Genomic DNA, 21,868 nt, shown 5'->3' on the forward strand with positions numbered 1-21,868 from the left:
AGCAGAGCAAGTATATCACAGAGTACATTATTTTTACGGGTGAAGTATATAATATACCCTGATATTATCAGTAAATAATCTATAGGTATAGGTATCGACTGTACACCAATGCGAAATATACTGGCAGCGCTGGGAAAGACCCAGCGGGGGGACAGTGCCCTTGATCTACCAAGATCGCAAAGATAGAGGTGCCATCTTTTACTTGTAACTAGAAATACTTCCTGTCTTGCTAAATGACTAATATCACAATAGATGTCGCTGTCCTAGAAAATGAATGAAACAATCCTGGTGTTGCAGATCTAAAGAACTGCTTCAATAATGGGAATAAATAACCTGTCATGTGAATTTAAATAACGATAATAAATATTTAAATAACGATTTTAAGTGTATCAATTAACTAATTACTTTTATTTTTAGTTTAATAAGTGACTGTTACTATAATTTTTTGGATCACAGCCGTTAATTCATTCTAACGCATTAACAGAATTGGGGAATTCATTTTATTAGAGCATGGCAGCACCAGTGTTTTACGTTGATAACTTGATAGATCACACAAAATGGCTGCCTGCCGTGTCTTGTGGTCTTGCGTGTACGCATTTTGATTGCTATTCGGTGTGTATTTCTTGGATTAAGTGCTTTTATCATACGTGACGCTGAGTTGAGCTTGCTCCTCGCTCCTGGTGTTAAAGTGCTGTTCCGGAATACAGTTTCTTGTGTCGCATTGACGATTCGGCTTAAAGCAGTTATAGTGGTAGTTTTTGCGAGAAAGGACGCTACAATTTACGTTATTTGGTGCGAAAAGGGACGCTATTTATGTTGTATTTGTTGCGAAAAGGACGCTAAATAAATCTGTGTTGTGTTTTCTGCTGTTACCAGCCTCATTACGATGCCTCATCTTTGTTCTTTTGGATGCAAGTATACACCCGGTAAGTACCTTTGTATTGCCTTTCATACCATATCTTTGACTTTCAAAAAGTGGTGAGTATACAAGTAGGCATTATCATAGGCGTGGTAGTAAAATGTCAGTTTGGTAGTCCTACAGGCCCCATTAATGGAACTAGGTACTTACCTATTTTAAATGACTCTTGTGATGTTCCTTACTCTCCTTAATAAGTTCAATCAAACCTACCATTGGGAATATCATCCCCTCTATTGTAACTTTCTGGGCATTAATAACCTTGGCTGGTTCAAATGAATGTCAAACGCGCCAAAAAAAAAATCAAATCTATAGTAAAGTCAGTTAAAAGTTACTGGTGAGCTCTAATGTGACAGCCATTTGTTACTAACAGTCAGACAAATTGCAATGACCAAACATCCCCTAAACACCAAATTTACTCAACCATTAGTATGACCGCGAGAGCACATGAGCATGCGCTTCAGATTAAATATCTTAATATTTGAAAAATACTTACTGCTTTTAATAGTAAAAATTATCATTTTAAAAATAATTTAGTATATTGTATATATATATATATATATATAGGGGAGAATAAACTAACATACTAGATATGTAATAGATTACGAGTTTAAGAAAGTGTACCAAGTTACCATGGATGTCTCACTCGATCTAAAATGCATATATAGTGCTCTACTACTGTGAACCAAAACTTATATGCTTTAGAAAATAAGTTGTGTCTTAAGGCTCTGGGATCTTGGACCATTGAGTTAGTATCTATCTACTCATGCTTTCGGTAGGAGATCCTTAAAATCAGATGATCTAACAAGATATTTTATATTTTACTGTTTACAAATAGGATAGCGGAAACTACATTCCACCTTATGTTGTTCTTAATTAATTTTGGTAATTAACATTTTTCAGGAGTTGTTATGCATCACTTTCCAAACCCAGACAAATTTCCTGAACGTTTCAGAATTTGGGTAAATCTTGTTGGAGGGAAACTGGAAACATCTTCAGATTATCAATTTTATAAAAGGAAGATGATATGTGATATTCATTTCATCAATGATCACAGAAACCGCAACAAACGCTTAAATGCATTGGCTGTACCAACTCTGCATTTGCACGGTGAGTTTATAAATATGAGATTCCATTTAAAATTAAAGTAAAAACTTGCCACATGTAAACCACAATAATAATAGTAGGTATTGTTTGATATTTTGTTTTTATTTTTATAATGAAATAAAAGGAGATATTTTATGATAATTTACCAAGAAAAAATAATTTGGTTCTGAAATTTTGCTCCTATTAAAGGTTTTATTTCTGCCAATGTCAAGTAATGTTATAGCTGGCAATGAGCATTTCAAACGAAATCAAGGAAAATGTTTTTCTGTCTGTTAACTTTTCACACCTAAACCACAGAGACAAATTTTTAATTGTTATTTCAGGATCATCTTATACTATGCAGAATATCCCTAGCACCACCAGAGTCGCCACTGAGAATCAATCCTGCTCTTCTCTTCCTACTACAGGTATTAATTTTAAAATACAAATATCTAAAAAATAAAATATAAAAAAAACCATCCGTACATTTGTCTAATTTCAGTTGTATCAATTGTATTTCATTTCATTGTATTATGAAATGAAATGAAATGAAATGAATGTATTATAATTTCATTTGTTATTTCAGGACCATCTGATACTCCGCCGAATATCCCTAGCACTGTCGCCACTGGGAATCAACCCTGCTCTTCTATTCCTGTTACTACAGGTATGAATTTGTAAAGCTTTTATAGCTCCTAGTCCCTAATATTTAATTCTAGCTTTTCATACAAATGTGTTTTCCCGCTAACTCCCGTTCATGAGGGAATTTTGCTATATCCTCTTGTAACTAAGCTTTAAGTTTACTAAGTTACCTGTATGCCAAATTTCAAGAGTCTAACGGTTTGGTAATGATGAGGTTTAGATTTTCCATACAAAAAGTTTTTCCCGCTAATTCCCATTCCCTGGGATTTCTTTCTTAGTACATCCCTTCCAAATTTCAAGTGCCTACGTTTAGAAGTTTGGGCTGTGCGTTGATACCCAATGAGTCACTTTATTCTTATATATTCTTATATCAGCATCTATCTAAATATATAATTTTATTTTACTTAATAAAATAAAATAATATATTTAGATAGATGCTGATTGTACCTATAAAAGCTTAAAGTGGGAAACTTGCGGAGAAGCTGGTCCGCCCCGTCTTCGTACGGGTTGTCGACATATCCTATGTTAACACGCTGATAATGTAGGTTTCTAGAATCACATGTGGAAGAATTTTTTAAATCAGTCTTTATATTATAGTTTTTGAGTTTATTCAATACAAAAATCCAAAAATACAAATCTTTTGTCTTTTAAATATTAGTATAGATATTAATTCGAATGTTATTTTATATATTTTTCAGATAAAAGCTACGCTGGTGTTATCGCATCGGCAATAACAAGGGAGCACAATTACTGCGTGAACTCAAATCGAAAGATATTTAAAGGTATATTGTTTTTCTCATAATTGTCTGCATCAATTTATCTACCCACCCATAGCTCCCAATGTGCTATAATTGCTGTTTACGAACTACAAACATATGCGTACAATGTTGTCTCATCGAGGGTAGGCAGGGATTAACGCTTGACACACTACAATCCTGTATACAAAAATTTTAATTCAAAAACATTTATTCGAGTCATGTATTTTTCTGCTATCTATGTAACATGTAATTTATCACTTTTCAGATGTTCAAAAACGAAAATCCATGTACCGTGTGCCAGCAGAAACAAATCGACTCGAAATTAGTCACCTGCGGTCTGAAATATGTCGATTGCGTAAAAAAGGAGCTTCATTTAAGCTACGTTTAGAAACGGCGCAAAAGTTTTCTGAAGATGTCTCTTTCCAAAGAGTTATAAAACGATTGCAAAGACCCGCTCAGATATTTCTTCACATGCAGCTGCAGTCAAAAAAGAAACCGAAAGGTAGACGCTTCACAATTGATGACAAAATATTGTCATTATCTCTTTACAAAAAGAGTCCAAAGGCATACAAACATTTGTGTAGCTATTTTTGTTTGCCGTCAATAAAGGCTATGAAACGTTTACTAGGCCAAATTAAATTGACCACTGGTATCAATCCCATAATCTTTGAAAAGATAAAAAAAACCATGGCAGAAAAAGACGCACCCGATCGTCTATGCAGCCTCATCTTTGATGAAGTGTCTCTGACACCAAATATATCTTATAGTGCACAGAAAGATGAGATGCAAGGTTTTGCAAATAATAAAAAGGAACGATTCGCTAATCATGCGCTTGTGTTTATGGTGAAGGGTGTGAAACGCAATTTTAAACAACCCGTGGCTTATTATTTTACTAATGCGTTAGACAAAATTGGTCTAAAAAAATTAATAAAAACTGTTGTCAAACACGCTGTAGAATCGGGCCTCATCATTATCAACACAGTTTGTGACCAAAGCACTGTAAATGTCGGTGCCATCACTGAATTGGTCCAGGAAAGCCGGGCTATGTATTTGCGGAACGGCAAAGTGTGGCGCAATGAGCTCATGCATATAGCAGGTCAAAAGATTATTCCTTTATATGACGTACCCCATTTAATAAAGGGTGTAAGGAATAATCTTTTGACGAAGGACCTTATTTACACCGTAAATAATACACAAAAAATTGTAAAATGGGAATACTTCCAAATGGTATACGCTGCCGACAAGTCTTACGGAGAGCTTCGACTTTTAGATAAAGTAACAGAGGAGCACGTCAACCCAGAAAAAATTAATAAAATGCGAGTGAAACACGCAACACAAATTTTCAGTCACAGTATGGCTGTTGTGGCTGAGCATTTAACAGCCCGAGGAGCTCTCTCGGAAGATTGTCGGCAGATTATAGATTTAACTTTATTATTAGACAATTTATTTGACACTCTAAATGGGAGCACAATGACAATTTCGCCAAATGGCAAAATTTATAAAGGGCCTGTAAAGCAGTCATCGCCTCATCATAACTTGTGGAAAAAAGCGAAAGAAGTTTTAAGAACTGTTAAATTTATTAAAAAACTTAATGTTGCCGATAAAATCCACAAAGCCGAAACTACTGTACCATCAATTACAAATTTTATTAAAACAATTGAAGGCATGGAGGCTCTTTGGAAATTATTGTCTGGTAAATATAAATTGGATGCCATGTTGACCAGAAATTTTAATCAGGACCCATTAGAGAATTTCTTCGGGAACATCAGGAGTTATGGGGCAAGAAATGTAGCACCTAACTCTGTTGCATTTGAGGGGGCATATAAAGCACTTATGTTAAATAATTATAGCACGCCGCACTCAAAAGGGGCTAACTGCGAAGAGGATGTTAATGAGTGTCTCCAAACCTTAGAATTTTTTATAAGGGAAAAAATCGAAGCCCCTGAATCCCCTGATGTTCCCGAGGAACAAGAAATAAATTTCAACAAAGAAATTTGCCTCGAACAGCCTATCGCAGCAGATTCTGGCCAAAGAAACTATGTTTGTGGCTGGGTCCTGAAAAAATGTTTAACTAATGTTGTAAAAAATTGTCAACAATGCAGAAAAAATTTATTGGACAACACAGCATCCAATGAAAAAAATTCTTTTATAAAAGCAAAAGAATATCAAAACAAAAAGTGGCTTTGTTATCCTAATGAGGAAATAGAAAAATATTTTCAGGAGATACAAACCATAGCCGTGACATTCCTAAAGAGCAACATGTCAAGAAAAAATATAAAGTTTAACATTATTGCGTTAGTTGATATATTCATAGATTTTTCATTTAAATGTACCATACATAAAGACAACTTGAAAAAGTGTTTTATAAACACAACTATAAATGTTTTAATATATAGTTGGTGTAGGTCGGTGAATCGGATTTTAGGCGGCAAAATTAAGTATACTGGTGATGATGAGACGAAACTTGCTGCCCAATTATATTTTAATAAATACCGGCATTACAAGAATAAAAAATGAAAACTAAAAAGATCTTTTATTTACTTTTCTCAGTGATGAGTTGATGAACTATTGTTTAAATACAATTTCGCAGACTTACTTATTACTTCAAGTATTTACTTATTACAAGAAAGTAATAAAATAACATCATTGAGAAATTATTTTCTTAACTTTTTAATTTTGTTTATTAATTTGAAGTAGTTTTGTCTGTTATTTAATTCCGGAACCCTTCTTGACAATTAAACCCTCTACTTCGTGGGCTTAAGGGTCAGTTTAGTGGCCGGAATTAAAAATAGACTTAATTATTTCAAAATCTATAAGCACAGACTAATAATAATATACTACGTATACAACTATAAGTATGGTGCTACACATACTATAGGTAGGTATGAATATAGTATGCATTAGTTTCTGGTTACAAAGTACAGATGGCGCTTTCAATTTGTATGCCAAAAAAATCCCCAAGAGGGCTCTCTTTTCCCCTTATATTACTTTACTCTTTGGAAAGACCGAAGACGGGAGTCTTTTCACTTTACGCAGCGAACGTCATGCATTTGCATCGTTTACGATATAGATTTTTTGATAAAATTTTGGGTTCAGAGTGAATTATAAAGTGCCTCTCAAAATGCAATCGTTTCCAAATATTTTTAACGTACTGAATTTTCTCTGCTACCTATATAATCTAGACTCTGCTACCTATATAAGAGCATTTTTTTGCCGTTACTGAATGTCGTTTGCTACAAAAAATCACGTACATATTTTCAATCGAGAAATAATTTTTAAAATCTGTTTAGAGATGAGATTAATACGCCTAAAGAAACAAATTCTTCACGCCACCAGGCCATCTCTGCCATCAGCGCTGATTAAATTCAGCCATAAGATGTCCATAAGCTACTTTTTATTGGTGGAAATGTCATATTTTCTTGGAAAGATCCATTATGATAAGCATTTGGAACACTTAACTCTCATAGATGGCGCTATATTCAAAATGACAAATATATGAAAGTACACTGTACAGTACCTATGTAACTCTTAATTTTTTGAGCCGCAGGTAGTTGTCAACGACGTTGTGGACCAGTAGAGCGTGATTGTATCATAGTTTCTCAGTAAATTCATGTAGTGTACTATAAAATCAGTTTACTTTGATATTATAATATTTGCACTTATTGCTTGCTCAAAACTAGATTGAATGAGTGCATTTGATTTTTCATTTTGGGTAGAAAAAATGTGCAATACTTTGCAATATGGATAAACGAGAATAAATTCTTTGTTGATGACATTATTTTGTTGTTTATTTTTTGTAGGCTAATATGGTTCATCAGATATTCTAAGGGTTGAAAATTTAAGTTAAATGAGTATAGATAGACAGAACTAAATTAATTTTACGGAATCTCAAAATAAAAAGCATTGAAAAATAAATTTGTATATTCTTATTATTAAAATATAATCATAATCAATTATTCATTTCAACTACAAATCAATTCATAGGAAACCAGTAAATAAAACACAACATACTCTGAATCTTATTTATTGATCGTCCTCTCCGAAGTTCGGCTCGAGATCGGACATACATGGATTATCTTTTCTTTCGTCTACTTACATTACATTACAAGTTTATAAGAAATCACAATGTCGGCCTTCGCCCCGCGTCCGGCCCCTCCTCCCCTGCCCCTTGCCCCCGCCCCCCGGCCTCGCCCTGCGCGCTACAGCGATGCCGACTACGAAACAAAACAAATTTCCGCGTTATGTAATAAAGGATTCAATGGCAGTGACGTGTTTTTGCGTTTAACAATAAATGAAACTTTATGGGCGAGGGGCCGGCGCGGGGGCCGCACACACACACCCGTACACACGCACGCACACACACATGCACACACGTACACACGCACGCACACACGCGCACACACGCACGCACACACGCGCACACACGCACGCACACACGCACGCACACACGCATACCATCCACGGCCAGGACCGAACCTAACTAGAACTGAAAAAAAAATCTCTATCGTACTTATCGCTAACCTGTATAATTACAAATGCACAGTATGTATACATAATAACCATACACTTTTACAATATGTATATAATTTAGCGCTGTATCCGTACACCGATGTATACAGTATTATATCGCTCCGCCGGGCCTCGCCGTCGTCATCACAAATAAAAAAACAATGCGCTATTTACAAGAAACGTGGAAACGAAAAAGCTACGCGAATACTACGTCGGCGGAGGGCGAAGCCCGAGGGCGCGGGGCTTCCCCGGACGAGCCCGAGGAATCTGCGGGGCTTCACTATACAAAATATACAAGCACTCGGGCGTAGACAATGGACGAAGTTGCGAATGTGGTCGAGTGATGGAAGACACGTTCCCGGCGCCCACCGCCCTCCCGGGACATTACTATACATACATCACAATGCAAGCGCATTCGGGTTACATCATTATATCACTAAAGGCAGATTCCTCTGTTTGCGTACTCTTTATTACCCGTTACGAGCGAACGTCGCCTAAAACTAATTGAAACAAAAGTGAATTCATCGGTCAAGCTCAATTTTCATAGTCATTCGAATATCGGTCGAATATTGTACAATGACGTCACAAGATAATAAACGGTACGCAAGTGACACTGTGTGTCCGATCCACTAAACTAAAATATACAAGTCCGTCCGCGACACAAACCACTAAGTGTTAACTACGGAACAATTTATCACTTCGTATAGTCTTATAGTAGAAATTCGTTGAGATACACCTTCTTTATTTCTTCAACTGTTAGATTTCTTGCACGCTTATATAAACGCACAATTTTCCGCCTAATTTTCCGCTTTTAGGCTGAGCCGTACAAATGTTAGCTTCCGTACATTGATAAATCATTGATATACAGATAAACATAGTTTCATAATAAAATATTTAAAAGTTGATCGATAAAATATACACAGCAATATTAAAGGCCAATACACATGTCACTTCCGTAATAATTATGATTTTATTAATATGCCGCGTGCAAGAAATCTCTTCGCTTCCAGAATGTTCGCTGACCGCCGTCATACGCAGTTACCGACCGCTGACTTAACCTAGTTTTAACCGCATACATTTATATAATTAAAAAAATAATATTAATTTTAGATTACAGAAATTCTAATTAAACAGTGAATCATTTCATTTAAATGTAAAGTATCATTTCATTGTAAAGATTAACAATTATGATTTTTATTTATAATTATAAAATTAAAACTGATAAATTCAAATAAATTATATACAATATAAATAATTTAAATTAAACTTTGTTATTATATAGCGGTAAAGTCTAGCATACAGTCAAAACACACAAACTAGACACAGCATCATTTAATTATTTCAAACTATTAAAATTTTCATATTTTTCAATACCACGAGAAAAACAATTCTTTATTTCCATCTTATTACTTTTCACGACTGTTTCAAGTAAAATCAAGTAAAATAATGTTCATAACAATGATACAATATCAAAGAATAGCGTGCTGTAATCTTTGACATTTTGCCTGATTTTCATTAAAACATTTTTTGTATGTATGTATGTGTGTTCAGTGTCTGTGAACGGCGGTGCGTATGACGGTGGGTCGCTAGAGCGGGTTGTCGGGTTCCCGGGAGTCCCTGGACTCCGGGGGGTCCCGAGTGTCCCTTGTGTTGCGAGTGTCCCGGGGCACTTGAGAGACTCTTGTGTCCCGGGGGTTCCGGGGGTCCTGGGGCTCTTGAGGGGCTCTTGTATTCCCAGAGTTTCGACTATCCTGGTTGCAAGTGTCCCTTGTGTCCCGCGGGTTCCTGTTATCCCGGGGGTTCCTATTATCCCGGGGGTTCCTATTATCCCAGGGGTTTCTAGTGTCCCGGGGGTCACGTCCGGGGGCGGGGGGTCAGTCCTCGTCGGATAGCGGTTCGTACTGTGCCGACATGAGTGGTGCTGGTTCTGCCGCAGTACCACGTGTGAGTGGGGGCGCTGCTACCACGCCGGTCGGTGGTGCGCCTGAACTTGCTGTAAATAAAGATATGCATTTGTTAATAATGCACGGAAAAATATTTAAAAAAAGTAATTGGTAACTAACACCACTAATTGGCCGCATAATAATATAAATGATAAACTTTTGATACTTTTGATAAAATTGAAAAATGGAATACGAATTGACGATAGCGAGTATTTCTAATACAACATTTCTATATTCAGTCAGTCAGTTAATTATGATATTATCATTGGTTTATACTTTAATGTAATGTATTTTTAAATATCGAGATATCAAATTTATCACATTGTATACTATTGGAGAGAAAACCTGCTATTAATTATAAACTAAACAATACTAACGATCGCTCGGCGTGGCCACATTGAGCGCGGAGTACGGGTAGGTGTAGGGCGTGTTGAACGGCAGCTTGTCAGCGCTGAACGGCAGCTTGTCAGCGTCGTTCCGCATCACGTCCACGATCCGCGCTGTCACGTAGTCGTACGCGGTCAGCACGCCACAGCGAACCCCGCTGACCCCGCTGACTCCGCCGACCCCACTAACACCGCTGACCCCACTGACCCCGCTGACTCCGCTGACTCCGACACTACTAGTTCCGCTTGTAGCGCTACTCGCACTTGTGTAGTGTCGGGTGTCGGTGCTTCGGCTGAAATAATAAGGTTTTATTAGTATTGACAATTCAATTTTTAACAGTACAGTTACTAAATCGCATGAAAACAATAAGAAATAAAAGTTATTATAAGATCCTGTATCACGCTATAAAACAGGTTAAAACACTTTTATTTTTCCTTTTACAAATCTATTTATCACGTAAGTCTTGAATTTTTTATGATAAAAAAGATATAAATTTATATTTATAAAGCATTTGAATGCCATAAAACCAAATATATCAAATTCAAGATATGAATTATTTTATTTCAAACAAGAAAAAGAAACAAGGCATCTAGAGTTAAGAATGTAGTAAAACGATAAGTCGTAAGTCACGTATGGCTCATATTCACACATTTTATGGTCCATAAAAATGCTAAATAAATAAATAGGGCGTAAATTCCTAAACTAATGAACTAACCTAGCGGGCTGAGTATCCGTGGGCGACACGGGCTCGAAGTACGAGTGTTTCTCCCGCCTCCACTCCTCCTGCCCCTGTGCCCCACTTGCCCCACTGCCTCCTGCCCCACTTGCCCCTGACGTTGCCCCACTCGCACCGCTTGTAGAGACACTGCTCACGCTGTTAGGGGGGTAGCTGTCCGTGGGGGGTAGTATCCTATTGCTGGAATTGAGAAGGTATTTTTGGTTATGTTGTTTGATTTAGAAATTTAACTTAAAATTATGGTTTGTTTTGGGGTTACTGTATTGCTTATAGTTCACTGTGATGAGCAAAATTTTTGCAAAATAATTACAATTTTAGTTTCATAGATCTACACGTCACGTCAAATTATAATTCAAAAACCCAAGGAATATAGAACCCAAAACTTACTTGGGATGCATTAACGTAGTCGTGTTCGGACTGCTAAAGTCCCGAACAATGATATTCGACGCTAGATCCCCGAGCTTTATGCTAGTGGTGTGCGCCGCGCTAGTGATGGGCTCCTCCCTCACGCGCTCACGCTCACGCTCACGCTCACGTTCACGGTCACGGTCACGCTCACGCTCACAGCCGGGCCCGGGCTGACCGCGGTCAGGTTGTGGGTTCTGTTCACCCTCGCGGATGATCTTCTGAAACCAACGACAATAAGGCGTGAAATGGGACGTTTTTTAAGAATTATTATTGGAATATAAAGAAATATTTTGATAAATAGGAACAGTGGAATAAAGCTGATAATAAACATTTTTATAACATAATAAATTATAACTTTAACTTTTAACAGTTTAATAAATTGACTTTGAATTTACATTAAAAAAAGATATGGGAACAGTTTGCTAAGTAGCACTTTAGAAGGCCTAAAATTTGAGATCTATAATAATTAATGAAATATTAAAAATTATTCTCGAAAAAAGCAATATTAGGTCAAAATGCCGATTAACGTCACTTTTAATTAATAACCGACATATCGCATCAAAAGTTTAATCATTTAAATTAAAAAGGCTCATCACCGGAAACCGCTGGTCCGACGTCTGGCTGATCTGGTGCGTGATGATCGCGTTGATGAGCGACGCGGCCGTGAGCGTGCCGTCCGTGGCCCGCCGCTCGCCGCCCACGCCCACGCTGGTGCCCACGCCCACGCCGGCGCCCACGCCCGCGCTCACGCTCGCGCCCACGCCCGCACCGCTTGCTGACACGCTCGCGCTAGAACTGCTCACGGTAGACGCGCAGGTTGAGGGTGGCCGACTGCATAGGTTAAAACATGTTAAGATATTGTTAATATTACAAGTCGCGTCAAGTAAAAATAACGCTGACGGATGGCTGCGCATTGGCGATTTATCGGTGTATTTGGTGTTATGAGGTGGTATAAAAATAACAAATAGGTAGTTGCGAAGCCACGATTCGCGAGACTAGTTCAAAAATAAAATAATCGGCACATAGCTTTCGTGCAAAACTCGATCCATGTGCAAACACACACCATCACTTTCATCCAGCGTTCTTTTTACGTGACGCGTACTATAACTACCTAAAAGAATGAAAAACAAGACAAACATACACATATTTTTTTGTTATTTTTTTTAAAGACAAATAGGTTTGATCAGTCTTCTATGCTCTGGTAGACCGAAACATTTTGCCCTACTGGGAATCGAACCCATACATTTATATAATTGTCTTTTAAATAAATCTCGTAGAAAAGTTAAGTATGTTTATCTAATTATTTCTATATTGAGTCCTTACCCATCTTTCCTCTCAATGGGCGGCCGCGGTTTCGCCACACTGTACGCGGCGTTACCGCTAAACCGCTTGTCTTCTTGACTCGTTACTACCTGCTGCAGTAAAATATATTTTTAAGAATTATTAATAAATTAAAACAAGAAAATTCTAGGAAAGAAAATTAAGCCCAAAAGCAAGAAAAAACTTTTTGAAGTGAAACTTCTTTATCGGGGTTGGAAAAAAATTTAGTGTAACATTTTTTCGTTACGCGTGACATTTTTCCGTTACGCGCCATCTTTTTCTCTACCACGCGTGAATTTACTTAGTTCTGTAAAGTAAATTATTTTTTGAAAAATAAAATAAAGAAGATTGACTTCTTACGTGTGTACTTGTACACGTACACATTTTTTTTGATGATTTTGTGATTCTGATTGCATCTTCTAAAAATTCATATAAATTAATTATCTATAGATATATCGTACCTGCGTGTGAGGATGGTGATGGTCGACGTCAACCACGTACCTCCGCGAACCCAGCGCTACCAGTCTGTCGTTTCTGCTGTAAAAATATTATATTTTATTAGTTTGTGTCCCTGGCTAACTCAAACTCAAACATTTATTTATTCAATTAAACATCTTATAAAAGCACTTTTAAATCGTCATTACATATTTTTAACATTTACCACCGATTCGGAAAGCAGTATATAATATTACTTATTAGTTATTACTCTCCAGTCTCCACTGATTAAAACTAATGATTTTTAAACAGAACTTAAACAAAAACGAACTGATTTAACGCTATGTTAGTTCAGAAATAATTCATCAAAAGAAAAAAAAAATATCAGCTACGTTGTTAAAAAAGAATTATTTGCACACTTAACGAAATCAAAAGTACTTAAATGCGTTACTTTTCAAGTCTTCTTTTAGAAAGTGTTTTGTTATTTCCTAACAAATACAATAACATAATATGTGGACTTCTCTCTCTTCATATTTACCTATCTCTATTATTAGGTGCAGGCCGGTCCCTTTCGTAAGGTCGCCGCTCCATGTCGGCTGAATAGCCCGATGCGTACTTCTGCCCCATGGGGAATTCTCGACTGCCCCTGGAAATATAATTTATCGTTATAAACTTATTTAAAAGGTTGAGAAGTTCAAATTAAATGGATAAGGTTGAAAACGTTAGAATCGCAATCGTACTATTAAAATTAATAAAGTAAATTAATTAATAAAATTGTTAAATTTCTACGCTAATTTGGACACCAAAATACAAAACCCACTTAAATTTTCAAATTTAAATTTAAAATTTAAATTTTCAGATGTTCCAGCATCAGAAATCCATGCTGGAAATGTCCTAATTGAAGGAGACTAACATACGATATAGGATATAACTTGATTTCAAAATGTTCTAGACACCTATGATGATGAATGAACACGAAAAAGAATGCTTCATACGATATGCGTGTTACACGTCCCTAATCTCGATTATCTTACCTAATCTCATGATGTTGCGGATGCTGCGGGTGCTGCTGATGATGTTGTTGGTGCTGCTGGTGATGTTGTTGCTGCTGGTGGTGTTGGTGCTGCTGGTGGTGTGGGTGGTGCATCTCGGGCTCCGGTTCCCTTGCCCGAGGGACAGGTAGGGCTGCGGCCGCGGACGCCGCGTTTACTAGCTGGGTGAAGGCTTCGTGACCTGTGGATAATAATATATTATGAAAAAGAAGGGAAAAAACCGTTCAATGGCTGGTTGATAATATATAAATAAATAATTATGAAAATAAATATAAGGAAAAAAGTTTAAACGCTTGGTTTAATAGTTGAAAAAATAGATTGTATTTATGACAATTTTTGTTGTTAGAGGCATGTACATAAGTGCGTGCGTAAGTGCATACGCATTTGCGTGACAATAACATGTACGTTTCAAATTAAGTTCTTTTGTGTACTTAGATTACGTTACTTACGTTTTACTTAATAATTTTTAATTGTTTTGTCTGTCTATGTGTATATAGTCAGTATATTTCATTTCAAGTTTTCTTACTGTGATTTTTAGCACGTATGTAAAAAAGTGCGTATGAGCACGCATTTGTATACAAAATATAAGTACTATAATATGTATAACTAACATTGCAATCATTTTGTATATAATAATTTTAATTCTTCTGTTTGTTTATCTATACATTATTAATATGTCAAGTATTAATGTTTTTTATTATTTTTGATCTATTTGCTATTGATACGTACCAGGCGGAGGATGTGGATGGGAGTACGCATGGGAGTGCCTTTGTATCACTGACACTGTATCTCTATCCCTCCTTATCTGGTGTATTTGATGCTGTTGGTGCTGATGCTGCTGCTGCTGGAGGTGGTGGGGGTGGTGGTGAGGGTGGGGCTGGGGGTGGGGGTGGGGTTCTCTCTCCCTTCTGGCCCCACTGTGCATCTGCTGGGAGGTGATGAAGTCTGTCAGCATGATCTGTCGTCGTTCCAACCCGTAGGGACCCCGGGCTACTGCTGCGTTTGGTGCCTGGAATATAGACACTTATTAGAAACACGTCACAATTTTGCACTATTATAGAATATTTTTATTTTTGATAGTGTTTGCTCGTTTGCGGTATTAAATTTTTTATTAATAGTTTTACTAAATATTTGTTATCTTAGTATGCGGGCAAACAATTGCCAATAGGTAAAAAAATTGTGTTGTTTGAACTAACATGATACTTTGTTAAATGTAAATTACCAACAGTTACATTATTTTTGTGAAAAATAATCTTTTAAGCGACGTTCTTTGTAGAATTTGATATATTTGGTTTTATGGCATTGCTTTATAAATATAAATTTATAAAGAATAGAAAAAACGTTAGAGGTTCTTTGTATTAAAAATATTTTTTTTTAACTTTTATGACACTAATATTAATATTTCTAACACAAATCATCAAATTAATTTCACACAAAATAGTATTTTATCATGTTTTTTTAACCATTAATAATTTATTCTCACCGTAGAAAACGATGGTGACTGCGGCCTTGGTTGATTCGTGCCATAGTACGCTCCCCCGGGACTCCGCCTCCTGCTATCGAAGTATCTCTTATCCTGCAAGTGGTGGGGGTTGTGTACAGGGGTGCCCGCTGTTATGGACCCCGTCTTGGGGTCAGGAGGGGTCCGCTGGGCCTCGAAACGGCTCTCCACTGGGGTCCCGAGGGTTATGGACCCCTTGGGGTTGGGGAGCTTGATGGTGGGCCGCGGGGAGGCAACGGGTTTGGGCTTTGTTGCGTATTGGTTGGGGGACTCGCGTTCGGGTTGCCGGTACGGGGTTTGGTACTCCGCGTTGCGGTATGGCTGTGGAAATTAGTTGATTTTTAATTTTTGTTTAATGAGAGGTAGTTCTTATAGAACGTAGTTTTATACTGTACTAGCTTTCCGCCTGCGGCTTCGCCCGCGTTTTCAAAGAAAAACCCACATAGTTCCCGTTCCCGTGGGATTTCCGGGATAAAACCTAGCCTATGTTACTCGTGGATAATGTAGCTTTCAAATGGTGAAAGAATTTTTAAAATCGGTCCAGTAGTTTATGAGCCTATTCATTACAATCAAACAAACAAACAAAGTTTTCCTCTTTATAATATTAGTGTAGATATATCATTGATTATTTGATTAGAGATAATGTTTATACAGATCACAAAAAGATCATGCAAGCAAAGGCAAATGATGATGATATTGTCATTCCATTTGTTACTTCTATAAAGCTTTTTCAAGTACTTGAATGTTTAATTCAATATAGATACTTTGGTTATGGAAAAAAAAGTGTGTACGTCTTTCTGTCTGTCTACTAATTGTTATTTTCTGAACTATATATAATAAGCATAAAGTGCGATCGTGTGCTATAGTAGTATGTATAATATAATATACTTACAGAGGGTGGAGGATGTCTGTCAAGGCGCGGCCTTTTGACAGTGAGGTCGAGAAGGGAATCCGCCCCTGCTGACCCTGGGGCTCCTGCTGTGGGGGGACGGTCCACCTGCAGACAAACATACACATTATATTACATATAGTAAAAAATTAATTTGCACACATACTATTAATAAATATAATAATAAATATTTTTTATTACTTCTACTTCTGAAAATTTCACTTCGACTATTTCATTTGCAATTTTTTTTTAATGTTTTTAATACTGTAGTTAAGCAAGTGATATAAATATCACAAACAAAATTTAAGCACTCAAATTTTCCTAAATCAGTCTATTTTTTTCTAAATCAGTCCCTTCCAAAAATATATTAAAAGTTAAATAACTATCACACACCTGCAACAGCACCAAATCCGGTGCATCCGCAGTGGAAGTGGGGGGCCGTGCGGGCGAACTGCCGCTGTGGTGGGCGCCGCTCACCACCGTCAGCGTCGCCAGCTCGTGGTTCGGCTGACAAACATACATACATTTTATTATAAATATATTCATTTTGTAATAACTTGGATAACTTTACGAATACTTTTTCTATTTATGAAAATCATAAGTATATACTTAAATAGAATTGAGAAGTGTAAATATGTTTCAATCCCATTAACAAAGAAAATTTAACTGAATTTTACCCGAGGCTAAGTTAAACATCCACAATTGCACAAAACAATAGGCAAAACAAAAATGTTATCTGACATAAAATCCAACATTAAATGTTTCACTGATTTCCTAACAAATGAAGCAACATTATCCTACAACTAATCAACTATCACTAATTTTACTACCCTCATAATTTTTCCCCACAAAAAAAATAAATACCTTAGGTGGCAGGGGCTGCGGAGGGGGTCTCGGATTCTTCATGAGACTAACTTCAATCATGTTCAACACCACATCCCTGACCGTGAGCGGTGTGCCCGCGCTCACGCAGGGCCCGCTCCCGCTCACGCTGGCGCCCACGCCCACGCTCGTGCTCACGCTGGCGCCCACGCTCGCGCCCATGCTCGTGGGCGTGCTGATTGTTGCGGATGTTACTGCACACGATTGGTTCAGGGATGTCGCTACGCCGCTTGTTGCGGTCTGTGTAAGAAAGAAGAGAGATTTAATATTATGATTAGTAGAATTTTAATATTAACATTTTTTTAATTACACATTTAATCATAGCACGATATTTTTAAGAGAAATGAAGTGTGAAACGGATATCTGTAGCTATACGATGAAATGTTTTCTAACCAAATTTACATAATTAAATATTGTAAAATTCTAAGAGCAATAAATATATCATTTTCGTTGATTTTTTGGTCAAATTATTCATCTATCTTCTATTATTTAGTTAGTAACATCAGTTTGTTATACTCGTTCTGACATAAATGCATATCTATAATACAAATTCGATTCAAATTCGAGCAACACATTGCGTTTTACAAATCACATCCTACTATTATTTTAAATTCTTCTTACTTTAAATTGATCTCACCTTAGCACTAGGCGCATCGTTCTCCTCATCCGCCGTCTCCGTAGCAGACGAGTCGTACTCATCCCTCCTCGCGCGGCGTCTGGGGGCCGCTGCGTCTGTCCGGGGCCCCGGGGCCCGGGGGGACCCCGCGGACGCGGTGTCGGACCCCGGGGAGCTGCTCCCGGGGGCCCCGTCCAGTTGCAACCGGCGCCGGTACGTGAAGTAGAACGCTTTGAGGCTGGCTGCTGAGCGGCCGCTAGCGGCTGCCATGCGGTCCCAAGCGGGCCCGTGTTCCCGTAATAACGCCCTGAAGCGGGCGGTTTCTTCCTCGCTAGGCTCAGAGACCGCACCGCCTAGTGCTTCTAGACGACGCGTTATCCGCTTGAAGCAGGTCAGGCAGCACTTGCTTAGCGTGCTTGGTATTTCTGTACATAGAGAATATTATGTTAATATGCTTATTTTATTAGTTGATACTAGAAAATAGATTGTGGACATACACATACATCGTTCTTACAACCACTCAATTCGTTAAACCTAATTATTATTAATTAGTTTATAACAATGTTTAATAAACACAACGTATGAATAAAACAGTAGTAAAATTATCTGTTTTAAATGCATTCACAACAAAAACTATCTTGACCAATTTGACATCTATGAATCATTAAATATTAAATAAAAAATATGTTAATAGAATCAATTTATTTTAGGTTTGAGACTTTAATTAAACAATTTGTTCACTTAAAATAAGTAACAAGCTATATATTAAATTAAATTTATATCTCTAGTTTATGGTACTTAATTATTTTAATTTTAACTATCAAATTAAAAAAAAAAATATGTGTGCGTGTAATAGTGTACCTACACACGTAAGAATTGAAACTTTTTTATGACCTTATTTTTCAAAAAATACGCAACTTTACCTACAGAAATACGTCGAATCACGCGTGGTAGGGATAAGAAAAAGATGGCGCGTAACGCAAAAGTGTCACGCGTAACGAAAAAATATTACACTAAATGTAGAAATAGAAAAGAAATATGTAGAAATAAATGCTTTCCTTCTTTCTTTCTAAATTTTTCCCAATAAGGAAGTTTCACTTCAATGAATGAATAAATCATGAAATACTAACGAAACTCATCCATAATGGGCCGCTTGTCCTCCACGGGCAGGTCGTGCCAGCGCGGCGGCAGATGGCGCAGGCGCTTGGCGCGCGGGCCCGCACACGACCGCACGCCGCACCGCACGCGCCGCGCGCGGACGAACTGGCAGTGGCAGCCCTCGCACACCTGGCAACGATATCACGACACATTTAACAAGGGAAAACTTGTACTTTCTAGTGTTTGATTTTACACTAGTATTATACACTAGCTTCCGCCCGCGACTCCGTCCGCGCGGATGTCGGACTTCGCGTGGATGGTTTATTTCTCCATTTTGAGTAACTGACAATGACATCTTATAAATATCTATTGGACCCAAATACGGCTAGGCCTATAATAATACGCAACGTGTGTTCGCGGTTCTACAGAACAACGTCTATGGATAAAACTGAAAAATTAAGATTAATTTTTTTCTACGCATTTTTCCAGGATAAAAAGTATCCTATTTTACGCCCAGGATAATAAGGTATAATTATACCAAGTTTCATCGAAATCGAACCGTTAGTTTTCACGTGATGCCTTCACATACAGACAGACAGACAGACAGACAGACAGAAAGACAGACAGACAGACAAAAATTTTTTTAATCACATATTTGGGTTTGGTATCGATCCAGTAACACCCCCTGCTATTTATTTTTTCAATATTTTCAATGTACAGAATTGACCTTTCTACAGATTTATTATATGTATAGATTAACAGCCTTACTTAAAAAACTGACTGATCTGTTGCTTAAACACCTCTCAGTTAAATAACTCTCAACTCCTTAATCAATGGTTCAAATAATCATACTTATAAACCTGTCTCAGCAGTCTCTCAACTAAGTAACGTCAAAATATTTTTTCTAGTAACATTATTAGAAATTAAAGACTTTAACGGATTTTAAACGCGGTCTCCCCGTGATCACGCTCCTATAAAGTGTTCGAAACGTCGGGAAAATAATATAATGAATAAATCGCGTTCAAAATCCGGTAAAGTCTTTAATTTCTAAGGTAAAAGTACTTTAAAAGTTGAGTTAAACTGGTAAAAGTATTGCAGAAGTTGAGTTAAAGTGGGAAAAGTATTGCAGAAGTTGAGTTAAAGTGGGAAAAGTATTGCAGACGTTGAGTTAAAGTGGGAAAAGTATTGCAGAAGTTGAGTTAAAGTGGGAAAAGTATTGAAGAAGTTGAGTTAAAGTGGGAAAAGTATTGCAGAAATTGAGTTAACGTGGGAAAAGTATTGCTGAAATTAAGTTAATGTGGGAAAAGTATTGCAGACGTGGAGTTAAAGTGGGAAAAGTTTTGCAGAAGTTGAGTTATAGTGGGAAAAGCATTGCAAAAATTGAGTTAAGGTGGGAAAAGTATTGCAGAAGTTGAGTTAAAGTGGGAAAAGTATTGCAGAAATTGAGTCAAAGTGGGAAAAGTATTGCAGAAATTGAGTTAAAGTGGGAAAAGCATTGCAGACGTTGAGTTAAGGAGGGAAAAGTATTGCAGAAGTTAAGTTAAAGTGGGAAAAGTATTGCAAAAATTGAGTTAAAGTGGGAAAAGTACTGCAGAAGTTAAGTTAAACATAAAGATGGGATAACTCGAAGGGCCAATAAAGTTATATCGCTCAATTCTTAGTAAGTATAAAATGTGTCTACAACCAGTTTTACAAGTTTATGAAGTGTGTGTTTTTTGTGAAGTTGCTGTTAATTTAGTCTTACCTTAAAATTTACATCGAAATGTGTCATACAGGCTATCAGGGACCTTATCAGCAAGTGTTCAAACCGGCCTTTATTGTAACATAACTATGTAACTAACCTTCTCGCCCACAGTGTTCGCGTCCAGTCCGTACTGCTTCGCATTGGTCGCGGTCACGCTTCGCGTCGCGTTCGCCGTGCAGCATATTGCACACTCGCCCGCGGGCACCGTGCTGATGCTTGTTGCTGTTGTTGTTGATGATGGGGTACTCGTGCGTTCTGTCACTGCTGTAGGAATAAAATATATAAGATCATGGAATGTATTCTAACCACTATTAATTGTAACTGGATATCTGCGACACTGGGATAAGCACTTATACTTCTATAAGGGTCACAAATAATCTGTCAATATCTCATTTCTGTTACTATGGCCTAAGATATTCGTTACTTCAATTTACCAATAATTCCATTTAAAATCTAAAGATAAACACTCAAAGATCAACAATGTTTTGAGCCTTGGCCATATTACATATACAAATGTTTTCGTGAGAAAAATAAGGTAATATTTAATAATAATAAATAGATTGATGAACTTTTCTAAATATACAAAAACATCTAAATAACCACCCACAATGATATAGAAATATCATTGCCTAGCTAATGATATAATATTATAACTATACATGCTAAAATAAGTATATGTGTAAACTGCACCATCAGCAATTCCGATTCCCATTCCATATTACCCAGCCAAATATCAAAGCACTAATATCTCTATCCCACTATACCAGACAGACGTACAATATTAACATCCCGATGGGCCAAACGATTCACTTAAAACTGACGGTGCATTGCTGTTAATTATTCAGACATAATTCTATTGTAATACCTTGCTGTTTTGATGTACATAGTAAAATCATACACGTTTTTGGGAAGGGTAGTTTATTAACCAGTTTTTTTATGCGTAAGA

General features: G+C 37.1%; 1 protein-coding gene across 1 annotated transcript in view; it reads right to left on the reverse strand.

The window, feature by feature from the left end:
• Positions 1 to 9,084: 9,084 nt before the first annotated feature.
• Positions 9,085 to 21,868, reverse strand: part of LOC123700171 — an 85,104-nt gene continuing 72,320 nt past the window's right edge. Inside the window, exons 15-31 of the mRNA XM_045647309.1 lie at positions 21,020 to 21,186; positions 19,211 to 19,367; positions 18,102 to 18,505; positions 17,447 to 17,704; positions 16,976 to 17,089; positions 16,586 to 16,690; positions 15,676 to 16,014; positions 14,922 to 15,201; positions 14,175 to 14,373; positions 13,679 to 13,786; positions 13,167 to 13,242; positions 12,709 to 12,800; positions 11,982 to 12,216; positions 11,365 to 11,603; positions 10,957 to 11,157; positions 10,232 to 10,533; positions 9,085 to 9,904 (exon numbers count right to left, since the gene is read on the reverse strand). Coding sequence (XP_045503265.1) covers positions 9,786 to 9,904; positions 10,232 to 10,533; positions 10,957 to 11,157; positions 11,365 to 11,603; positions 11,982 to 12,216; positions 12,709 to 12,800; positions 13,167 to 13,242; positions 13,679 to 13,786; positions 14,175 to 14,373; positions 14,922 to 15,201; positions 15,676 to 16,014; positions 16,586 to 16,690; positions 16,976 to 17,089; positions 17,447 to 17,704; positions 18,102 to 18,505; positions 19,211 to 19,367; positions 21,020 to 21,186 — 3,395 coding nt within the window. The 3' untranslated portion in view covers positions 9,085 to 9,785. The remainder of the gene's footprint in view (positions 9,905 to 10,231; positions 10,534 to 10,956; positions 11,158 to 11,364; positions 11,604 to 11,981; positions 12,217 to 12,708; positions 12,801 to 13,166; positions 13,243 to 13,678; positions 13,787 to 14,174; positions 14,374 to 14,921; positions 15,202 to 15,675; positions 16,015 to 16,585; positions 16,691 to 16,975; positions 17,090 to 17,446; positions 17,705 to 18,101; positions 18,506 to 19,210; positions 19,368 to 21,019; positions 21,187 to 21,868) is intronic.

Source organism: Colias croceus, chromosome 19, assembly GCF_905220415.1.
Source record: "Colias croceus chromosome 19, ilColCroc2.1".
Classification (NCBI taxonomy): domain Eukaryota; kingdom Metazoa; phylum Arthropoda; class Insecta; order Lepidoptera; family Pieridae; genus Colias; species Colias croceus.